The following is a 20646-nucleotide window of genomic DNA, read 5'->3' as shown; positions in this document are numbered from 1 at the left end:
CTCTACAGCAGAGTGCTGCTCCACGGTGTGGGGTGTTGCTCTACAATACGGGGTGCTGCTTCATGGGATAGGGTGCTGCTCCATGGCACAGGGTGCTGCTCTACGGCACAGGGTGCTGCTCTACGGCACAGGGTGCTGCTCTACGGCACAGGGTGCTGCCCCATGGTGTGAGGCACTGCTCCATGACACGGGGTGATGCTCCATGGTGCAGAGCCCAGTTGGAGGCTCCAGTGCTGAGCCCCTGGGGTGGTGCTGAGTCACAAGATCACAGAATGGTTGGACAAAAAGCACCTCCAAGACCACCTGGTTCCAATCCCTGCTGCAACAAGGCTACCAGCCCCAAACCTGGGCACAGCTCAGCTCTGAGCAGCCACAGAATCAGAGTCATAGAATGGCTTGGGTTGGAAGGGACCTCAAGGATCACGAAGCTCCAACCCCCCACCAATGCAGGGCCACCAACCTCTACATTTCACAGCAGCCCAGGCTGCCCAGGGCCCCATCCAACCTGGCCTTGAACACCTCAGGGATGGACGGGGCATCCACAGCCTCTCTGGGCAGCTGTTCCAGCACCTCACCACTCTCACAGCAAACAACTTCCCCCTGACATCCAACTGAAATCTGCCCTCCCTCAATTCAAACCATTTCCCCTTGTCCTGCACCGGCGTCCGAGCTGCGGCGGGGAGGCAGCGCTGCCAGCAGAGGGTGGTGGGGATCGCAGAACAACCGAATGCTTGGGTTGGAGCAGAGCGAAAGGCCCTTCCTACAGCAGGGCCGTGCTCGTGTCCCTGTCCCTCAGCGCGTCCTCTCAGCCTTCCAGTGCGTCCCCTCAGCGCGTCCCTCTGTCCCTGAGGGCATCCCTCACAGCGTCCCTCAGGCATTCTCTCAGTCCCTCAGCGTGTCCCCTCAGTGTATGCCTTCAGTTTGTCCCTCTGTCCTCAGCGTGCCCCTCACTGCGTCCCCTCACTGCGCCCACCAGGACAACATGGCGGGGGTGGGGGGGCTGGAAGCGAGAAGGCGGCCCCGCCCGTCGCATGCGCGACTCTGGTCTTACCCCCCCCTCCCCCCCCACGCGCACACACAGCCGCCATGCTGCAGGAGCTGAACGAGCTGCTGGACGCCGCCCCGCAGCGCCCGGACACGGTGAGGGCAGGAGGCGGGAAAGCGGCGGCGGCGCGGGAAGGCGGAAAGGGGGCGGTAGGCGGTGGGCTGTAGGGTGGGAAGGCGGGAAGGCGGCGGCGCGGGGCACGCCGGGAGTTGTAGTACGGGCGGGAGGCGACCATGGCGCCATGAGGAGGGAACGTCCCTTCACAGAGCTCGCTGGGATCTGTGCGGCGGACAGAGCTAAAGGAGGGGGTGTGAAAGCATTGTCCCTCCGAGGAGAACCCTTCGAGCTGAATGGGACCTGTGAAGGCCATTTAGTCCAGCTCCCCTGCCATGCACAGGGACAGCACAGCTCCATCAGGTTGCCCAGGGCCTGATCCAGCCTTGAAGTCTGCAGGGATGGAGCATCCACAGCATCTCCGGCAGAAAATATCTCTGTGCCTTTAGGAGGCTGTATGGAAGTGTTTTGTCCCTGCAGTTTTGGTGCTGAGGGAATGCTGTGGTGGCTGAGCTCCGTGTGGAGCTGTGAAACGTTTGGGTCAAACGTTAAGAAGACGCCTCCACGTGTTACAGAGAACGGGATGTATTTCCTGATACATGCTATGTTAGGCAATAAAAGCATATATCTGGAGTGGCCATTTGTTTTGTACAGCCGTAAAACAGAGTTCCCCACAGCTCCGATGGGGTGTTTGGGGTCTGTCACCCCACAGCCCCCACACCCTGACAGAGTGAGGGTTTTGGTTGAGAACATGTGAGGTCCCTGGGTTTAGAATCACACAATCGTTAAGTTTGGAAAAAACCTCTAAAATCATCATGTCCAGCTGTCAGCTCACCCCCACCGTGCCCACAGCCCACGTCCCCCAGCGCCGCATCCCCACAGTTCTTGAACACCTTTGGGGATGGTGATCCCCCACCCCTGGGCAGCTGTGCCAGCACCCAACTGCTCTTTGGAGAAAAAAATTCTCCCTGTATCCAACCTGATCATTCCCTGGCACAGCTTGAGGCCATTGAGCTGCTTGTTCAGCTCAGAGTAGATGAGGCTGAGGTGAGGCCTCATGGTGCTCTACAGCCCCTCTTGGCTCTACAGATCCTCACAGGGAGCAGAAGGGCAGCTCTGCTCTTTGTGACAGCAAGAGGGCCCAAGGAAACAGCATGGAGCTGTCAGGGGAGGGTTGGGAGAGGGGGGTGAGGGAAAGGCTGTGCCCCACAGGATAGTGGACATGGAGCAGCTCCTCAGGGCAGCAGGCACAGCCCTGAGCTGCTGGAGCTCATGGAATGTTGGGACACCGCTCTCAGATATAGGGTTTAATTGTTAGATAATGCTGTGTGACGCCAGCAGATGGGCTCAATGAACGCAGGTGCAGGATGGGAATTCAGCAGAGCAGAAGGAGGTTATGCCTCAAAATCCTGAGTTTTGATGTGGCAGCGTGGGTAGAATCTGGAAGCAGTGCTGAACCGAAGACTCAGATTTGTGTTGGCTCTTTCCTCCTTCCATCAACTGAGGACATGGAATTCCATCCACCCACTTGGGCATCCTGCCACTCCTGGGCTATCAATGCATGCCAGAAATTATTCTGAAAAAGCATCAGCCCTTTGCAGGTCTCCTTTTCCCATCTCTGCCATATCATTTCTGCATGTCTGTGGTTAAGCCTGTGCCATTTTACGTTGGATGTTAAGAAAAATTTCTCCTCCAAAAGAATGCTCAGGCACTGGCACAGTGCCTAGCGAGGTGGTGGAATCACCATCCCTGGAGGTGGTCAGGGACCATAGAAGTGTGGCATCTGGGGGCATGGACAGTGGGCATGGTGGGGATGAGCTGACAGTTGGACTCAGTGGCCTTAAAGGCCTTTTCCAAATGTGATGATTCTACAGTTCTGTGATTTTTCAAAGAGCTGACTGCAGGGCTGGTAGGTGGAAGAAGCTGCTGCCTGTGTGGGTGTACTGTCATGTCACCACCAAATGCTGTCACTCCTGCACTGCCCTGCCAGTCGATGTTGGCAGTTTCTAACACGTAGCTGCAGCTTCTGCTCTGTAACCTGCAGGTGGACAGAGTGTGAAAGCGGAGTGCGGAGGGAACAGGCTGGGCAGACAGAAGGAGAAGGCGCTGCAGGAGTCTTTCCCTTGAAGTGCTACATACATGCTGAGCAGAGTCTTCCTGGGCTTGGGAAGGGTGTGCAGACTGGGTGGAAGGCAGGCAGGACTCCAATATTTCCAGGAGTTCCGGGTGCAGAGCCAGCAGTGCAGGAGGTGCACGGTTCAGACATTTCTATCACTCGCTAGCTGGGCATGGAAACGTCAGAAATGGAGAGTTTTGAGTACTGAGCAGCTGCAGTGCGACAGCAAAGTGAGAATCATCAAGACTGAAGGTCAATAACTGGAAGTTCTGAAGGAGGTAAATTACATGTGCACTCCATGACAGCATCCCACTGAGTCCTGCGCAGCATGTGGTGGCAAAGTGCAGAGCCTTCCAAGCAGGCAGGCTTCACTTTGCTGTGCGTGAGGAGGGGATGTGGGGCTGCATTCAGACTCACAGCGTGCAGGAGGAGGGTCCGAGGGGATGAGAGGAACTCATGGAGGACTGAACACAGAAGTGAGGATCTTGTGCTGTTCCAACCCAGGGACCACTCTAGGCTTACAATACTGACATCCCTGTGAGCCTCTCACTGTGTGGGGCCTCCACTCTGCTTTGGGTGGAAAAGTGCTCTCTCTGGCTGGGGCAAAGCAGCATTTCTGTACCTTAAACTTCATTTTGCATTCCCTGCAGACATACTGAATAATTGCCATTCTGTTAGCACCGCTTTACAACACGTTATGCATCGGGGTGTTAACAGATAGATGCCTTACAAATCACCTATGGACAGATTGCTTGTTGCTGCAAAGAGCTTTTTTTCTCTTGTAATAAATTGAAAAAAAAAAAATGCAATAAGTTTAGTGATTAAAAGCAACCCATTTATGTTTTGTACTGATTAGAGGAAAATCTCAACTAAAATTTTAATGGAAACAAATGCCTTGATGAGTCTAGTACTGATAACAAGTGTGCACTGATGAACTGAATTCATTTCCTGCCTGATCAAAACAAGGTAGTGTACTCTGTGCAGTGTTCTGCTCCTGTAAAGACATTGAGGTGCTGAGGCTTTCTGCTCTGAACATGGCATGTCTCAGTGAGCCTGGATGGTGGCTGGGGAGCTGCTTGTGCCCTTCCTCCTCTGGTGTCATAGAATTATGGAATATCCAGATTTGGAAGAGACCCATAAATATCATTGAGTCGAACTTCTGTACCTGCAGAGCCTCCCCTGACTGCAGGCATCGTCTCCCAAGGCACAGAGCCAGGAGCTGTTCATACCCTCATCTTCACTCACTTTCAAGTTTCTTTGCTGCTTCTTTTCCAGGGTAAATTCACACTGCTGCGAGACAGCAGAACGGATGGCAGCTTCTTGGTGCACCACTTCCTCTCCTTCTACCTCAGAGGTGGGTGAGCAGCAGGACTCTGCAAGGCAGGGGTTTGTCTTCACCTGCTCCTTGGAAGCTCCTTCTCCACGAAGTGTTTCTGCTAGAGCTGATTCTGCGGAGAGCAGGGCATCCTCCCATCAGTGCAGGGAACTGGTGTCAGGGTTTCTGGGTCCCAGTCCTGACTTGTTCCTAGGCCTTGCTCTCTAGCCTTTCATCTCTGTGCAGTGATGTCATTAGTGCAGTGAAGACCATAAATCACCTGGGCATGTGCAGGTCCTTTGTTACTGAACATTTCACAACATTTTGTAACTATCAGGAACAACTGGCAGATAGATAAGATAGCAGTGAGTAAACAAACAAACAAATAGATTTGCTGGCAAACTGCCTAATTGCTTTGCTGCTAACCTTCCAGCCCTGAATAGCCTGTCAGCCTCTGTAGAGCGGCCACTCATGGACTCCTCCAGTTCTCTGCTGCTAAACCTGTTCAGACTGAAATTTAGCTTGGAGTGTTGTGTGTGCCCCCCCCCCATAACTGCCACCTCCTCAGCTGCAGCTTCATTCATTTTTAAGATTTGGTTTAGTGTACTGAACAGAGAGACACTGCAGGAAGGCACGCGCTGAGCAGGGAGTGAGCAGCGTGGGCCGATCAGGGGGCAGTGCTCCTTTACAGCCTGCCATGCTGACCTTCAGCCCCATTCTGCCCCTGACCCAGTGCTCAGCTGGTGCTCAAAACATTTGGGAAGGCCCAGCTGGCACCGCAGACCTTGCTGCTTGTAATCTGGGGCCACAGACCTTGCCACTTGTAATCTGTGTCCTGCACTCTGGCTGGCAGAAGCAGCCGCACTGCTTTGGGTCTGAACCAAACCACAAGGCCAGGTTGTCATGCGCTGGGTTTTCCAAAATCATGTTCTATTGAGATATCTTTGTGAAAATTGCTGGTTCTGTGTGTGTTTGCAAATAAGGTCACTTGCCCTGTGAGAGCCAAAACAGGGACTCTTGGCATGCCTGTGATTTCAGTAATTCATGTCTGGTCGGCCGTTGGCCTCCTTGCAGTTGTACCAACAAACAGTGCAGGGAGATCCCTGGGCAGAATGGCATGGGACAGAAAAGAGGCTTTCTAATTTTTGTTTGTCATCTCTTTCTTGTTCCTTCTGTTTATTTTTAACCTGGCTACAACTTTCACTAAATTGGAAAGCTCAAAGAAAGGCAGGAATGGAAAACCCATAGAAAGGTAAGAATGGAAAGCCATTCTATTCCATTCCAAGCTATGAGCAAGTGAGAGGCTGCCTAGACTTTCCTCCCTTGAAGGCCTTTGCTGGCAGATTTATAGCCTGGCTGCTGTGATTTATGTGCCACAATAATGGCAGTTTACAAGTGAAATAATAACAATGTGTCTTTTGTCTTCTTCCCCAGCTGGCTGTAAGGTTTGCTTCCTGGCCCTGGTCCAGTCCTTCAGTCACTATAACATTGTAGCACAGAAGCTGGTAAGTCTCCCTGCACAGGTTGGTAACTGCAGGCCGGGTAGACAAGCCCAGACCGGTGGATGCAGTTTCAGTAGTGCTCTGGGGAGGAAAGTCCTCTGGTATCTGTGTCCAGGTACATTCAGAAGGATGCCTGTGTGCTGTTTTTGGCCTCTGGGCAAAGACAAGGGTTTGAGCCATCTGAGAAGCCACAAGCACCAATTTCCTTCCTGTGGCAAGTCAGGGAAGGATTACATGTAGCATAAAATGAGGACACTAAGAACCAAAGAGGCAAGGCCATTCCCAGTGCCAGAACACCCCTCTCACCTGTGGATTGAAATGCATCTCTCAGCTTTTGTGGAGTGCTCTCTTACAGCTATGGAATGCTCTGGGTGTGGAATCCAGGTGACCTCCCAGAGCTGAAGGATTGCATTGACCCTCCCTGCTCTGTTCTGCTGGGAGTCTCAGCAGTGCTTCAGCTTGCAGAGAAGATACTGAGGAACCAGGTGCAGTGATGGTGCACTCTAAATGTGGGATGGGTTTTGGTACTTGCTAGACAGCTGGTTTTATTTTTAATACTCAGTTTTCACCTTCTTTTAGGAGGAGATAAATGGCCTGAGGGCTCAGACTTAAGTTAACTAAAATGGACTGAGCAAACAGCATTTTGATGTGAAGCTTTAACTCTTGGTCAGGTATTGAGCATGCATTTCCCCTGCAGAGCATTTCCCAGAGGAGGAAATGTAGGTTGGAGATTCAGCTGTTCAGTATGGGAACCTTGGCTGCGCTAAAAGCAGAATCTTATTTGTTGGTGTGTTCCTTAAGATGGTGAAATTTCCCATTACACAGCTCCAGTGTGTGCTTTTAATAGGTGGTGGTGTCATCTCTCTCGGGGGAGAGTCTGAGAAGTGAGAGAACAGAAGGATTAGCTGGAGCACATGTGCAATGCAAATCAAAGTGCTTTGCTGTCTGATGCTTCCAACACGAAGATTACTCCTGTGAAGGAGTGATAAGAAGAACAATGCAGTTTGCTCGGGGGAGTTGAGGGAAGAGATTACATTTGCAGTGAGCTGACCCTGTCCTGTTGGTTTCGGGTCTCTGAATCACTCTCACGTTATAACTTTGCAGGTCTGTGTGTGATACATGTGAATTCTTCCTGAGCAGTCAGTGTTTGTACCGTCACTTATTTATACCTGCATTTCTGTAAGAACTGGCCTTTACTTTAACCCTTTTCCCAAATGAACGTGTCAGGCTCAGTTAAGGTGTTTTTTAGCAGAGTAGTTTCACTCAGGCCTGTTCATGATTGGAGACTTGATGATGGGAGTTGTCTCTCTTTACAGCGTGGCTGTGCTGCTGTAGATGCCTGCTGGAGACAGCTGAGATGTCACTGTTGCAGCAAGCCCTGGTCTCAGGCACTGCTGTGAGCTAAATTTGCTGCTGTTAGGTGTGCTGCATGCTGCAAACACCCAGCTGGTCCCTGCCCAGCTCCTCTTCCTCACTGGAAAGCTGTGGACCTGGTTGGCCAGATGAGCTGCTCACTCTGTTGGCCAGATGAGCTGTAGGGGGACAGATCTGTTGGAAAAGGCCACTGAGCTACAGTATTGACTTCACAGATGCAATCTCCCATAACGTTCCTTTCTAGCAGAAGGTTATGTGCTAATGAAGGACTGCAGTCAAACGAGCTGGCAATGCCCAAGATGTGAGCATTGAGCACCTGGGCTGTGGGAGATGTCTCTGTCCCTGGCAAGGATTGGGGCCCAGTGGGCTTTAAGGTGCTTTCTAACCCAAACCAGTCTGTGGTTCTAAGATTGACTCTTTTCTACCGCAGCGCCCACAGATTTCAGTGCAAGCTGAACCTGGCTGTCGTTGCCAGGCTGGAAAGTGTTCTGTGACCTCCCCAGAGAGTGTGCTGCTGAAGTATGATGCAGGCTTTACAGTGCTACCTGGCAGTCCTTGTAGCACCTGCTGGTGTTGCTGCTTCTCAGCAGTGCTGCCAGGTCTCACCAGTCCCTTACAGCTTAGCTAAATGCAATTTCCCTGGAATTTTGTGCCTGTGCTGCCTCAGAGTACTGTCTTCACACTTTCTTTTTTGTCAAATTCCACACTTCGTGAGGATCCACACTTAATTTGAAGGGACAGTTAACATTAACGTTGTTTGTCGTGACCTTCTAGAGAACTGCAGCAGGGCTAATGACACGAGGGCAGCCTACCAGGTTGGTGTTGCCACTCTCACTTGTACAAGGTTTGATTTGTTTTAAAGGAAAAACATATTTATTTCCATGTGGCCTCCCTTTTGCCTGCTCCCCCATTCCCAGTGCTGAGGTTGCAGACCCGAGGACGTTGCCTGCTCACCCCTGATGTCCCATAAAGGTACACGTGCTGGAGAGGAGACCTTGGATGAATGCCTGATCACAGACTGTTGCACTTTGTACCGCGGTGCCATTCACTGTTGGAGCTAATGGAGCTGCCTCACATGCTCCATTATTCCTTCTCTCCTGCAGATATTTTGCTTTCCATTATGAACTGGCCGACAGCGAGCAGCAGGTTTGGTTTTAAGGAATGTTGCAGCTGCAGGCTGGTGGGAGCCGGTGCTGCCTGCCCAGTAGCATTGCAGGCTCTGCAGCTGTGCCTTGTTGGGAAGCTCTTGGTTCCAATCTCCCCAGAGTGCAATCTCGGAGGCATTTCTGGGCTGGATCGATGAGTGACAGATTGCCAGAGATAATGTCTGTGTGTAGTGATGGAGCGCGGTGCTGTGAGATAATGAGGGCTTTCAGGGTTGGTAATGCACGCTGCTTGGCGCTGTGGCCCTGCAGCAAGGACGTTTTAGTGTCTCTAATCCTGCTGGCACTCAAGCAGATGCCATTGGCTATTTTGGGTACTTTTTCCATCACCTTTGAGCTGTCCTGGGGCTTTCCTCTGTTGTCCAGACAGGCCCTGCTGTCCTAGCGCTGAGCTGCCAAGTGTTTCAAGGAGGAGATGATGGTTCCTTGCTGCTCTGCTAGGGAAACAGCTGAACTGGGAGACTGGAACTAAATGCTCTTTTGAAGTCCCTTCTGACCTGAGCCATTCTGTCTGAAGTACACAGTTTGCATGTGCACAGAGCAAAGCAAAACTTCATTTCTGAGTGACCAACATGAAGAGTGACTTCAGGTGCTGCTTTGGCAAAGCACTTAGCCATGAGCCTGAGTCCCATGATCTCCAGATGTTCACCAGGGGATCAGTGCAGCCTGCTCCTGCAACTGCCCTGCAGCACAGCCCTGCTTTGTGGCATGTCAGGTATTTGCCAGCTGATCCACATTCCTGCTGCATAAAGCTCTTCTGTTCTTGGTGAGGAATTTTTCCGTGGTGTGGGCTTATTATTACCTAAGAGGCTAGCCCTAGCTCTGCACTCCTGCACTGCTTCCCATCAGGGTTTTAGTGGGTAATTATCACCTGCAGAAGCTGAATTCCTGTGCCTGAAGCCCACATGCCCTGACGGATGCTCCCCTGAGAGTTTCAGTGAAAAGAAGAAATGTGGTGTAAATCTGGTGTCATTCCTATCATCAGCAACAAACATGTGGCCACTGATAAGCCGTGCAGGAGCTGGGGGTTAATCTCCTGAAAGGGACCTCTTCCTTATCTACTCAGACCGTCTCTCTCTTGGGGTGCTTATGTGGAAATGTCACACTCCCAAAGCAGCCTCGTGTAGGTATATGGCATTGATTAGATGTCTGGGCTGTAGCTTTCCAATTTATTAGGAAGAAAAAAAAAAAAAGGAGAAGGAGGACGTGAAATGCTGACTCTTATGGGTTGATGTCAGAGTAACAGGAGGGTCTGGCAGGTAGGATGTGGTGGTGGGAATCGGAAGGCAGAAGTGGACTTGTGGCTTTGCTGCATGTCCTTTGTGTGTGAGCAAAGAGCTCATGGGTGTTGTGGGGCTGGGAAACACTTGGAAAACCTCTGGAGCCTTTACAGAGGAGGGAGTTGGGCTGGTACCAACTCTGCCCAGCCATGCTCTGCCCACCTGCAGGGATCCTTGTCCCAGTGGATGTGTGACCTGCTCTCTCGGGATCCTTGTTTCTGGTTAGAGTCATGGAGTCATTTAAGTTGGAGAGGCCACCTGGTCCCTCTCCCCTGCAGTGAACAGGGATGTGCACAGCTCCATCAGGTGCTCACAGCCTGCTTCCCAGCCTCTGTCTCTCTGGTTTTGTCTCTTGAGCAATCCTGCATTGAGCTAAAGCTTCCTGAACTTGCCATTTTGGCCAACTACCTGCTGCCTTGCACAACAGCCCCATTTCCAGAGGCTTTGTGCTAACGCTCCCCAGCTCCATTTGAAGAGATTACAGTCCTGTTGTGAAATGTGGGAAGCAGCCCGCACTGCACAGCCAAGCAAACTCATGCTTCTTCCCACAGGGAAGCTGGCGGTTTGACCATGGTGAGCTGTGTGACTTATCTTTATGATTACACAAAGTACTAAATTTTCTCCCCAAAACCGACCTGGTGAGGTTACCAGTAAGCTAAGGAACAACAGAATAGCCAAAAGTTGCCCGTGATGATTTAAAAAAAAGGAGAAAGGACGAGGAGCTGTTGTGAACTGTGTCTCCAGCTGGGATCTCCATTTGGGATCTTCTGTATGAATCTGCTGCAGCTCTGCCAGGGCTTTCTTCATTGGCCCTGGAGGTGCTGGAGCTGGATGTGCCCAGTGCTTGGCTCTCAAGCTAGAGCAGGAGTTTGGCACAGGCTGCCAGGGAGGTGGTGGAGTTGCTTTCTCTGGAGTGTTCAAGAACCATGGAGATGTGGCATGTGGTGACAGGGTCAGTGGGCACGGTGGGGATGGGCTGGGGTTGAACTCTGTGATCTCCAATCCAATCTCCAAGATTTTCCAACCTGAACGATTGTCTGATTGTGTGAGTTCTTGGCCCCAGGTGGATGCTGATGGTCTCTCTTCCTTCTCCGAAGGGCTGAGGCTGCTTTCCCTGGGAGCTGTGCTGTGTGGGTGTCAGTGCCTGGCCTTGGCCTCTTCCAGACCGCACCTTGCTCATGTGCGTGGGCTGTGCTGAGGAGCTGCCAGTGCCAGGCTGTCAGTATTGCCACATCAGTGGTGTGAAGATAATAAAAACCATTAGCTTTCACCTGCCAAGAAAGGAAGATGAAGAAATTGCTCCCTGCTAATACCCCATGCCTATATTCTCCCTGACTCTGAGTAAGAATTATTCTCTCATGCTGGGCAGCAGTGATGCTGCTGTCTTCCCAGGAGTGATTCCAGTTCATTTGAGCAGCCCAAACCCCAGTGCTTGTTTTTCATAGAATCATAGAATGGCCTGGGTTGCAAAGGCCCACAGTGCTCATCCAGTTCCAACCCCCTGCTGTGTGCAGGTCGCCAACCAGCAGCCCAGGCTGCCCAGAGCCACATCCAGCCTGGCCTTGGATGCCTGCAGGGATGGGGCATCCACAGCCTCCTTGGGCAACCTGTTCCAGTGCCTCACCACCCTCTGGCTGAAAAACTTCCTCCTAATATTCAACCTAAACCTCCCCTGTCTCAGTTTTTTCTCCTCCTTTTACAGCCACTGTGCAGGAGTCATTCAGGCAGTGACTTTATTAGCACATTTTGATGGGACTTGATATAAAAATAGTCTGTTGATCCGCTTGGTTCTGTTTGCACCCTTCCTCCAAAGCAGTTTGCTCTGCAACATGATGTTTTCCTCTCTCTAGGGGGTCAGTCTAACAGCTGCCAAGGAACAGGGACAGCTTGTCTTTTTGGAAGGCCTCAAGTCCTGCCTTGACCTTGTGTTTGGGGAGGAGGAGTGGTCAGGACAGCCCAATCCTCTTCAGTTTATAAGGTAAACCCATCCAGCTGGAGGTGGCAGAGGTTGTTCTGCTTTGGCTGAGCATGCTGAGCATTTCACCTCTGGGTTCTCACGTCTCCTGCCTCTACACCCAACACAGAGAATAGCATGAACTGAGGTCAGGCCCCTTTTCAGCTTCCCTGCAGGGCCCAAGGGCTCAGCAGGTGTGCACTGCACTTGATAAGGGAAATACCAAAACCATGCATGTTGCTGTGCTTGTCCTTCCCTGCCCCTCTCTGCTGCTCAGGGAGGGGTTCTGTCCTCTTCAGCATTTTGGAGCAATTTCTAGCCCCATCCTCATTGCTTAGTGTGTTACAAAGCTACAGAAAATTTATTCCAGCTCTCAACAGGCTTGTCTCAAATAAAACTCCATCCAAGCTGTTAGAGCACAGTGCTGATCTAGCCATGTTGGTTTCATTTTTGTGCCCACTTCACTTTTCCATGTTCCTGACAACTTGATAAAAGTGTATCAAACCTTGCATGGAGGAGAGAAGTCACTCCCTCCTGTCATGAAGGAACAGCAGCACACACACAAAGCAAGAGCAACGAACTTGGTGCCCTGTCAGGCAGAGGGACTCCCTGCTGTGGGATGGTGGGCATGTGGAAAGTGCTGTGGGGTCAGCGTGTGGGGCAGCAAAATGCACCTGAAAGGTAACCACCTCAGGGGGAGCATGCTAGAGGACAGGCTCAGGGCAGGCAGTGAAACCTTGTAAGGCCCTGTGCTGTGGGATCCCATAACTTGTGGGATGTGGTTTGTGGGTGTTGCTGCTGCATGGCATATCCCTTGAGCAAGGTCTGAGGATTTCCCTATGCACATGCAAGCGAGGAGCATTGACTGCAGGTAACCTCTGGATCTGGGAGATCTAGGTTAGGTATTAGGAGAGGTTCTTTAACCAGAGGGCAGTGAGGCCCTGGCACAGAGTGGGTGCCCCCATTCCTGGCAGCACTCAAGGCAAGGCTGGATGGGACCCTGGGCGGCCTGGCTGGGGGCAAGCAGTCTATAAGCAGGGTTTGAAAACAGATGGTCTTTCAGGTCCCTTCCAGCCCAACCATTCTGTGATTTTGTGACGTGAGGGATTGTTAGAGACAGTCTTGTAGTGAGACTCGAACTCAGAGACAGGATTGTAGTGAGACTCGAACTCAGTTGTTCATCATGGAGCTTTATTAGATCAGACTCTGCTACAACAGCAGGGTCGGGTCACTTCTCGTAAGTGTTCACAGACCCAACATACACACAGGGTATTTATACACTTTTTCAGGGGTGACTACATAACAAAAAAGGGGGGGATAACAATGTGCTCATCGTCTCTTTCGGTTCCTTCCATAACATATTGTCCTCGTTCGTCATGCCTCAGGTAATCTTAATTCTTTACCTTAATTCTCTGAAAAGACACGTGCACCTACTCTTATCTAATAGCAAAAATCTCTACTCAAGCATTTCAACACTCATTTCTCATCTATTCTTACCCTGACAATTCTAAGATCTTGATTTATTTGTTGATTAGTTAATGTAGTGACCCTACCATGGTCATGGACAGGGCTATACAGGGGTAAATGAGCAGCTTCTGTTGCAAACTCAGTGTAAACCTTGCAGTTTCTTCACCAGGGATGCCATGCCAGTAGGGGTGCTGCAGGCTGGCATTGCCTTTGTTGGGTCAGTGATGCTCAGTGGGACATCTGGGTGATCACAGCCCTCGAGATCTCCTCTTTCCCTTCCAGTGGGAGCGTTTCCAACCTCAAAGACCTGTTTGACTTTGTCCGGACGTCCCTGACGCCCACTGACAGCGACTGCTGGAAGGGCCGGGTGCTGCTGGTGGATGATCTCAGCGTGCTGCTCAGCCTGGGTGCTGCGCCAGTGGACGTGCTGGACTTCATCCACTACTGCAGAATGGTGGTGTGCTCTCAGCTCAAGGTACCGCTCCCTCTGCACACAGAAGCAAAGCCTGGCTTTCTCTTTGTTCCCCTGTGCACAATAGAATTGCAGAAGGCTTTGTCTCTGCAGGAAGTTCAAATCTTCACTCCAGGGCCGTTCCTGGGGAGTTGCATTAGTCCCCAGGGTACCCTTTGCAACTGGTTTCCAGGAGGTGCTGTGCAGAGCAGGGCTTTGGGGTGGAACACACTGCTTTTTTCAAGCTGTGACACTTGAGAGATGTCTGCTCACAGCCGTGTTTGTGTGCATGTAGGAGGAAACATTTCTAAGGTGACAAGGGGCTGATGAGCTGGGGACGTAGCTGAAGGTCTGCTCAGCTCGTGGGATGGAGGGAACGTGGCTTTCTGCTTCCAGCAGTTTTGCACCAGCTGCCTTCTCAGGGCGTGTGACAATGTGGCAATTCTACAACAATCTCCCTGGCGATGTGCTCGCTACTGGAAGCATCACAGCCAAAAATCATTAATCACATCCATCCTTTGCTGTTTACACTGCAGCATCCACCACCTTAGCCACTTCTCTCTTTGCTTGAGTGAGAAATAAAGTAGATGGTGTCAAGTTTTGTTATCCTGCACTTCACATGTTGCTGGGGTGTTTGAGCTGTAAATGCTGACAAGGGATGTTCTGCTTGCTGGGACTACTTACACCAAAGCAGCTGGGGAAAAAAAAAAAAAAAAAAAAAGGTAAATTTTGCTAACATGTTTCTATTTCTGTCTAAGATGTTCTGAAGCTTTAAAGTACATTTTACTTGTTTGAAAATTGGATGTTATTTTAAGTCCATAGTGAGCTGCCTGTGCTGAAGCAGAGGCTCCTGGGATATGGTTAATGGTGGTGGTGTTGCACTGGGGAGCTCTTCAGGAGCTGGGAAGGTTTGGAAGCACAGCTCTGGCTGCAGCCGCTCAGCTGTGTCTTTATTTAGCTGTTCTGAATTCATCCAGAGAGCTGCTGTTTGCATGGCCTGACAGACAGGTTTAACTAGATAGCTGTCTTGTAACAAAGGCTCCATGTATTTTTAGGCTAGATACATATGCATATACTACAGGTGTGTGTGTGTGTGTGTGTGTGTGCAAGGTGCTATCTTTGGGTCAGGGCAGTCCCAAATATAAGTATGGATGGGAGAAGAACTCATAGAGAGCAGCCCTGTAGAGAAGGACTTGGGGGTTCTGGTGGTACAAAGCTGGACACAAGGCAGCAGTGTGCACTCACAGCCCAGAATGGCAACAGTGTCCTGGGCTGCATCAACAGAGGGGTGGCAGTGGGCAGGGAGGGGATTGTCCCCCTCTGCTCTGCCCTCATGGGACCCAATCTGTGTGCAGAGCAGGGACCCCAACCCAGAAAGATGCAGAGCTGTTGGAGAGGGTGCAAAGGAGGCCACGAAGATGCCCAGGGAATGAAGCATCTCCCCTATAAAGACAGGCTGAGGGAGCTGGGGGTGTTCAGCCTGGGAAAGAGAAGGCTTAAGGGGGGACTTCACTGTGGCCTTCCAGTGCTTAAAGGGAGCTTATGAACAGAAGGGAGAGAGACTTTTTACATGGGCAGATAGGGATAAGAAAGGGGAAATAGCTTTAAACTAAAAGAACGAGATTTAATTAGATATTAGGGGTAAACTACTCAGGGGGCAGTGAGGCCATAGCACTGCTGCCCAGAGAAGTGTGGGTGTCCCATCCCTGGAGGTGCCTGAGGCCTTGGCTGGGCCTTGAGCAGCCTGAGATGGGAGGGGCAGCCCACTGCAGGGGTTGGAAAAAGATGGGCTTTAAGGTCCCTTCTAACCAAAGTTGTTCTGTGATTCTATGATATATGCCTCATGTTTATTTTCCCAGTGGGTTTCAGTTAAGCACCAGCTGGCATGCTGGCAGATGTCTAAGTGGCTTTACTAGCAGGGCACCTAGGCAAGTTCCTGTTGCTCCCTGCCTGTCCTTACCTGAAGTGAGTTGGAACCAACGAGAGGCTCAGCACTGTCAGCTGTTGTCGTTGCAGGGGAACATTGTGGTGCTGGTTCATGGCAGCGAGGATTCAGAAGATGAGGAGAACAAGCTGGTGGTGACCTCCCTGTGTCATCACAGCAACCTGATTCTGTGGGTGGAAGGGCTGGCAACTGGCTTCTGCAAGGACGTTCATGGGGAGGTAAGGCACGGTGGAGTTCTGGGAGGTGGCACGTGGCAGTGTCACACTGTGTGGAGACGTGCTCTGTCTGCCCTGCAGGATGCTCTGTCACTCCTACAGCCCAGGATTAGCTTGATCTGCAGCATGGCTAAGGACTAACACAGCTTTGCTGCAGTCACTGGGACCTGCTAGGACACCCAGGCTCCTGCAGGATTTATCTGGGGATGTTTCAGTGACATCCTGCAAACTTCCCATTGCTGGAGGATGGGTGAGGTTTATGCAGCACCACAGTGCAGGCTGTGTCCTCCACCGAGGTTGTGGCAAAGGAATAATATCTGGTTCTTGGGAAGCTTCCCCAAACCACCATGTGTATGGATCCTGGCTGTGCTGTGGTCATTTCTCCTGGGCTGGGGTTGCAGCTGTGCTGCTGGGGGCTGGCTGCTGCTGGCCTCTCACTGAGGGCTCAGGAGGGTGAGACTGCCTGCAGGCACTGCGTGATGTCTTTGTAACAGTGGTTTTGTAATGGCAGCATGGAGGGACAGGGGGTGAGGATGCTGTGACTGTGGCATCCCAAGGGATGACATTCCTCTTCCTTTTCTTTTGCAGATTAAAATAATTAAGAGATTGTCCTTGGAGTCAACAGAGCAGGACGTCATCCAGATCTATCAATACAAGATCCAGGACAAGAATGTCACCTTTTTTGCTAGAGGGCTGTCAGCTGCTGTCCTGTGATGCAGTGATACCACACAGAGCTGTGAGAGCACTGCAGCACAAGGAGAACTGGTACTGGAACCTATAGATCGGTACCTAAAGATCAGACATGCTGCAAAACCAGTCTGCTTGTTTCCTCAGTGCCTTCCAGGAGCTGTGCAGCAACCTGGCCTAAGAGGGAAGCTTAAAAGCATCTCGAACTGCATGTAGACAAGGGCATCAGCTTGCCGACAGCTTGTTGCATCTCTTTGTCATCCCAGCCTGTTCCCAACACACAAGGCCACAAAGAACAGCACCAACTGACGTGGATGTGCCTTGGAGCAGGTCCATGCAGGCAGGGGGCATGCCCTGAGGGCTGGGCATGCCTCACCTTTTCCGGTTGTGTTTGGCTGCTCCACCCTGGCATTTAAAGAGATGACACAGAGAGGGCGGAGGCAGGGATGGCTTGGGAACATGTTGCAATTCTTACCTTTCTTCCAGCTCTGGCATGGGAGAGATTTGCTCAACTCCCAGTTGACACAGAATTAAACAATACGTAGCTCTGTATATAGCTGCACTCCTTGCTGATGTAAGACTTGGAGGCCACCTCGTTTGGGTTCCTTGCTTTTTGTTACTTTCCCTCTTTAATATAAAACCCCTGTGCCCATGTGTGTCTCTTTGGTGTGTGACTTCTCCAGCTTGTCCTTGTGCAGGCAACATTGCTATCAGTGTGTCCAGAGCACAACCACTGATGCTTTATGACCTACCAGTTCCTGTCAAGAAGTGTTATTAGGGGCTCGTGGTCCCTCATTTTGATTAGATAAGGGATATAGGCAGTATGTAGCCATTACTCTTCTGCAGCAGGTTGTTAGGAACATCCCAGTGATGATGATGATGGTGGGGAAATAGATGTGTTGGGCTGTGGGATGAACCCTGGGCTCTGTTCTGAAGGCTCTTTTGGCAGCAGGGCTCCTCAGGCTTGGTCTGTATGATTATCTGCTGCAGCACCAACCACAGGCACGGCCTAAATTCCCCTGGAATGGCCTGCAGTGATGTCTGATTGAAGCAGCACCCGTGTGATGAGCTTCCCCTCAGACAGAAACCAAAGCATCCCTGCTCTAGGGTTCTGTTTCCCTCCTTTCTTTCTTCTGAAAAGCCAAATGCTATTGGCTTTTGCCTGTGTGCCACTGAGGTGTGCAGCAAAGCAAGGAGCTGCTGGAGGCTGCAAGGAGCTGGCTCAGAGCAGCACAGCCCTGGGACAGGCGCCCTGTGAGTGTTGCAGAGCCGTGCCATGTGTCCCCAGGCTCTGGGCCGTTGTCACAGCAGTGCTGTGCCCAAAGGAGCAAAGCCTTTCTGAACCAGCTTCGCTCTGAGAGCTGTTTCCTAGCAGCAGCTGCAGCCTGCTATTTCAGCAAACCTCAGTTCTGCCACGCAGCAAAAGCGACTGCAGTGATTGCTGATAGCCATGGTGGCTCCTGGTTTGCAGCAAGGACTGAACCCAGCGCTTCCCATATCCCCACATCTGCCCTTGGCACGTGGAAGCTGGAGGCCGATCTCGCAGTTCTGCTGAGCCACAAAACTTGGCACATCCATGGCAGAAGCGAGACCTTGCTGCAGAGCTGACGCTGTGGGAAAGCCAAGAGTAGGGATGCAACCGAGGGCAGAACACCGCGGCCTTGTGCAGGGACAGCCAACATCTGCGTGCTCAGGGTCACTGCTGCTAGTGGCTCTTTGTTTGTCAGCCAGGGCCGTGTTTAAGCAGCGCGGTTGATGAACCAGGCGGGGTTCGGCTGAGCTCCCTCTGGCCTTGGCCGGGCAGCGGCGGTTCCAGCGGGACCCGGGATGCTTGGGCAGCAGCACAGCCAAGCCCAAATATCATCCTGCTGCCCTACCCGTGCCTGATCTGTCTCCAAACCCTGAGGCTGCTGCTGCGGGGCCCCTCCCGGTCCCCCTCCCGATCCGCTCTTTTCCTTTCCCCCAGAGCTGCCCGCAGCCCCGCGCACTCCGTTCCCGCAGCCCCGCTCCACGTGCTCCCGGCGCGCCGCTTCCGCGCTCTCACGTGGCTTCCGGCAGCCCCGCCCACAGGGGGCGTGTCCATGCGGGAGGGGGCGGGGCCGAGCGAGGCAGAACCGCCCGGCGCGCTGGGGGGGCGTGGCCACGGGGGTCGCGCGTGCGCGTTTGAGCCGGGAAACGGCGCCGAGGGGGCGGGCGGAGCGCGGCGGAAAACGCGAGGGGAGGATTGGGGGGAAAGTAAAGGGACGGAGCGGCCGGGACGGGGAAGGAAAACCGCGGGTGCGGCGCCGGGAAGGAAGGAGAAGAAGGAAAGGTGTTCCGAGGTTCGTGCTGAGAAGCGGCCGGCCGGACCCGCGGCGGAGCAGCGGAGGCCGTGAGGTGCGGAGCGGAACGAAGGCGCCGCCGCTCCCGCAGCGCCCCGTTACCGCGTGCGGCCCTGCGGCCCCGCGCCGCCCCTGATCCCTTTTGTCCCCTCGGAGCGGTTTTTCTCCTTTATTCTCGGGGATTGCAGGGGTTGAGGGCCGCCGCGGTCGGGGCGGGCCCGGAGGTGCGGCTGAGGGGCGATAAATGGCGGCCGAGGGGAGGGGGCGGGCGGCAGAGCGGGGGGAGAACAAAGGTCCGTGCGGGGCTGCAGCGCGTCGTGCGGTGCTGCTCACTGCTCGCCTCTGCGCGCTGCGCCCCGGCACCGCTGAGCTGAGCTGAGCTGCGGTGCGGCGTGGCGGAGCTCCGTGCAGGGAGAGCGGAGCGGGACCGTGTGCTTAAGGCCGGGTGTTTGTGGGCTGCGGGAACAACGTCCTGAGAGAAGGACCTGGGGTCCTGGTGGAACAGAAGCTGGATATGAGGCAGCAGTGTGCGCTTGCAGCTCAGCAGGCCGGCTGTGTTCTGGGCTGCGTTAAAAAGGGGTGGCCAGCAGGGAGAGGGAGCTGACTGTCCCCCTCTGCTCGGCTCTGGTGAGGCCCCGTCTGCGTCCAGGCCTGGGGCCTCCAATACAGGAAAGGCACAGAGCTCTTGGAGCGGGTATGGATGAGCCACAAAGATGATCAGGGGGCTGGAGCAGCTCTCCTATGAGGAAAGGTTGAGGGAACTGGGATGGTTTAGCTTGGAGAAGAGAAGGTTCTGGGGTGACCTCATTGTGGCCTTCAGTACTTGAAGGGAGTGTATAAAGAGGAGGGGGAATGGCTGTGTACAAGGGTTTATAGTGATAGGACAAGGGGAATGGTCTTAAAGTGAGCCAGGGGAGGTTTGGGTTGGATATGAGGAGGAAGTTTTTCAGCCAGAGGGTGGTGAGGCACTGGAACAGGTTGCCCAAGCAGGCTGTGGATGCCCCATCCCTGCAGGCATCCAAGGCCAGGCTGGATGTGGCTCTGGGCAGCCTGGGCTGCTGGTTGGTGACCTGCACACAGCAGGGGGTTGGAACTGGGTGAGCATTGTGGTGCTTTGCAACCCTGGCCATTCTGTGATTCCTGAGGTTGGGCTGAAGCTGAGCAGTCTGCATCCTCAGACAGGTGTTGGTGTGTGGGTCCTACAGCCAGGACAGAGCTGTGGCCTTAACACCAAAATAACCCTCAGCTCTTTTCTCAGAGCCTCCCTGCAGAAAGGGAAGCTTCCTTTCAGCTGTGCCATGAGCTCTTTGCTGCTGTAACAGCAATAGTTTCACATACAGGTGTGATACACCCTGGGTTACCTATGCAAGGCAGAGGCCAGGCTGCCACCAGGACAGCTCTGTGCCCACTGACAGTGGTGCTGTGCTGTTTGCCTCTCCAGATGAGAATTAAACATACAAATGGCACAAAAGAGCAGAGAATCCATAGTGGTTTTTCTTTTTTTTCCTCTCAGGAGTGTTTGAAGTGCCAGAGTCTGAGTGCTGAGTGAAATTTGACAAGTGTTCTCTGCAGAGAGCTGTGGTTGCTTGCTGTTGGTGTATTCAGTGGATTGCTAGGCATGTCAGTTCTTAAAGTTCTTGTAACTGTGCTTGGAGAAGTCATTTTAATCTTCTTTCACAAGTAAAGGTATTGAACAGTACAGTAGGTACAGGTTGATGAGCAGAAGTACTCACCTGTCTGTAGTGCAGCTTAATAGA

The 20646-nt window shown here is 52.6% G+C and overlaps 2 protein-coding genes across 4 annotated transcripts in view; both read left to right on the top strand.

The window, feature by feature from the left end:
• Positions 1 to 771: 771 nt before the first annotated feature.
• On the top strand, positions 772 to 17220 carry ELP6 (elongator acetyltransferase complex subunit 6). The gene is made up of 7 exons (XM_031608273.2): positions 772 to 1140; positions 4491 to 4569; positions 5965 to 6035; positions 11700 to 11827; positions 13553 to 13745; positions 15738 to 15884; positions 16470 to 17220. Exons 1-7 carry the CDS (start codon positions 1087 to 1089, stop codon positions 16593 to 16595), a joined length of 798 nt encoding a protein of 265 aa, XP_031464133.2. The 5' UTR covers positions 772 to 1086; the 3' UTR covers positions 16596 to 17220.
• Positions 17221 to 18740: 1520 nt separating this feature from the next.
• Positions 18741 to 20646, top strand: part of SCAP (SREBF chaperone) — a 57270-nt gene continuing 55364 nt past the window's right edge. For all 3 annotated transcript variants that reach the window (XM_031608271.2, XM_031608272.2, XM_031608270.2), the window contains exon 1: positions 18741 to 18944. The gene's annotated coding sequence lies outside the window, so the exon portion shown is untranslated. The remainder of the gene's footprint in view (positions 18945 to 20646) is intronic.

Source organism: Phasianus colchicus, chromosome 6 (genome assembly GCF_987193195.1).
Source record: "Phasianus colchicus chromosome 6, bPhaCol1.hap1.1, whole genome shotgun sequence".
NCBI classification, from domain to species: Eukaryota; Metazoa; Chordata; class Aves; order Galliformes; family Phasianidae; genus Phasianus; species Phasianus colchicus.
Note: the sequence above shows the minus strand (reverse complement) of the source record. Positions and strands in the feature narration are given on the sequence as shown.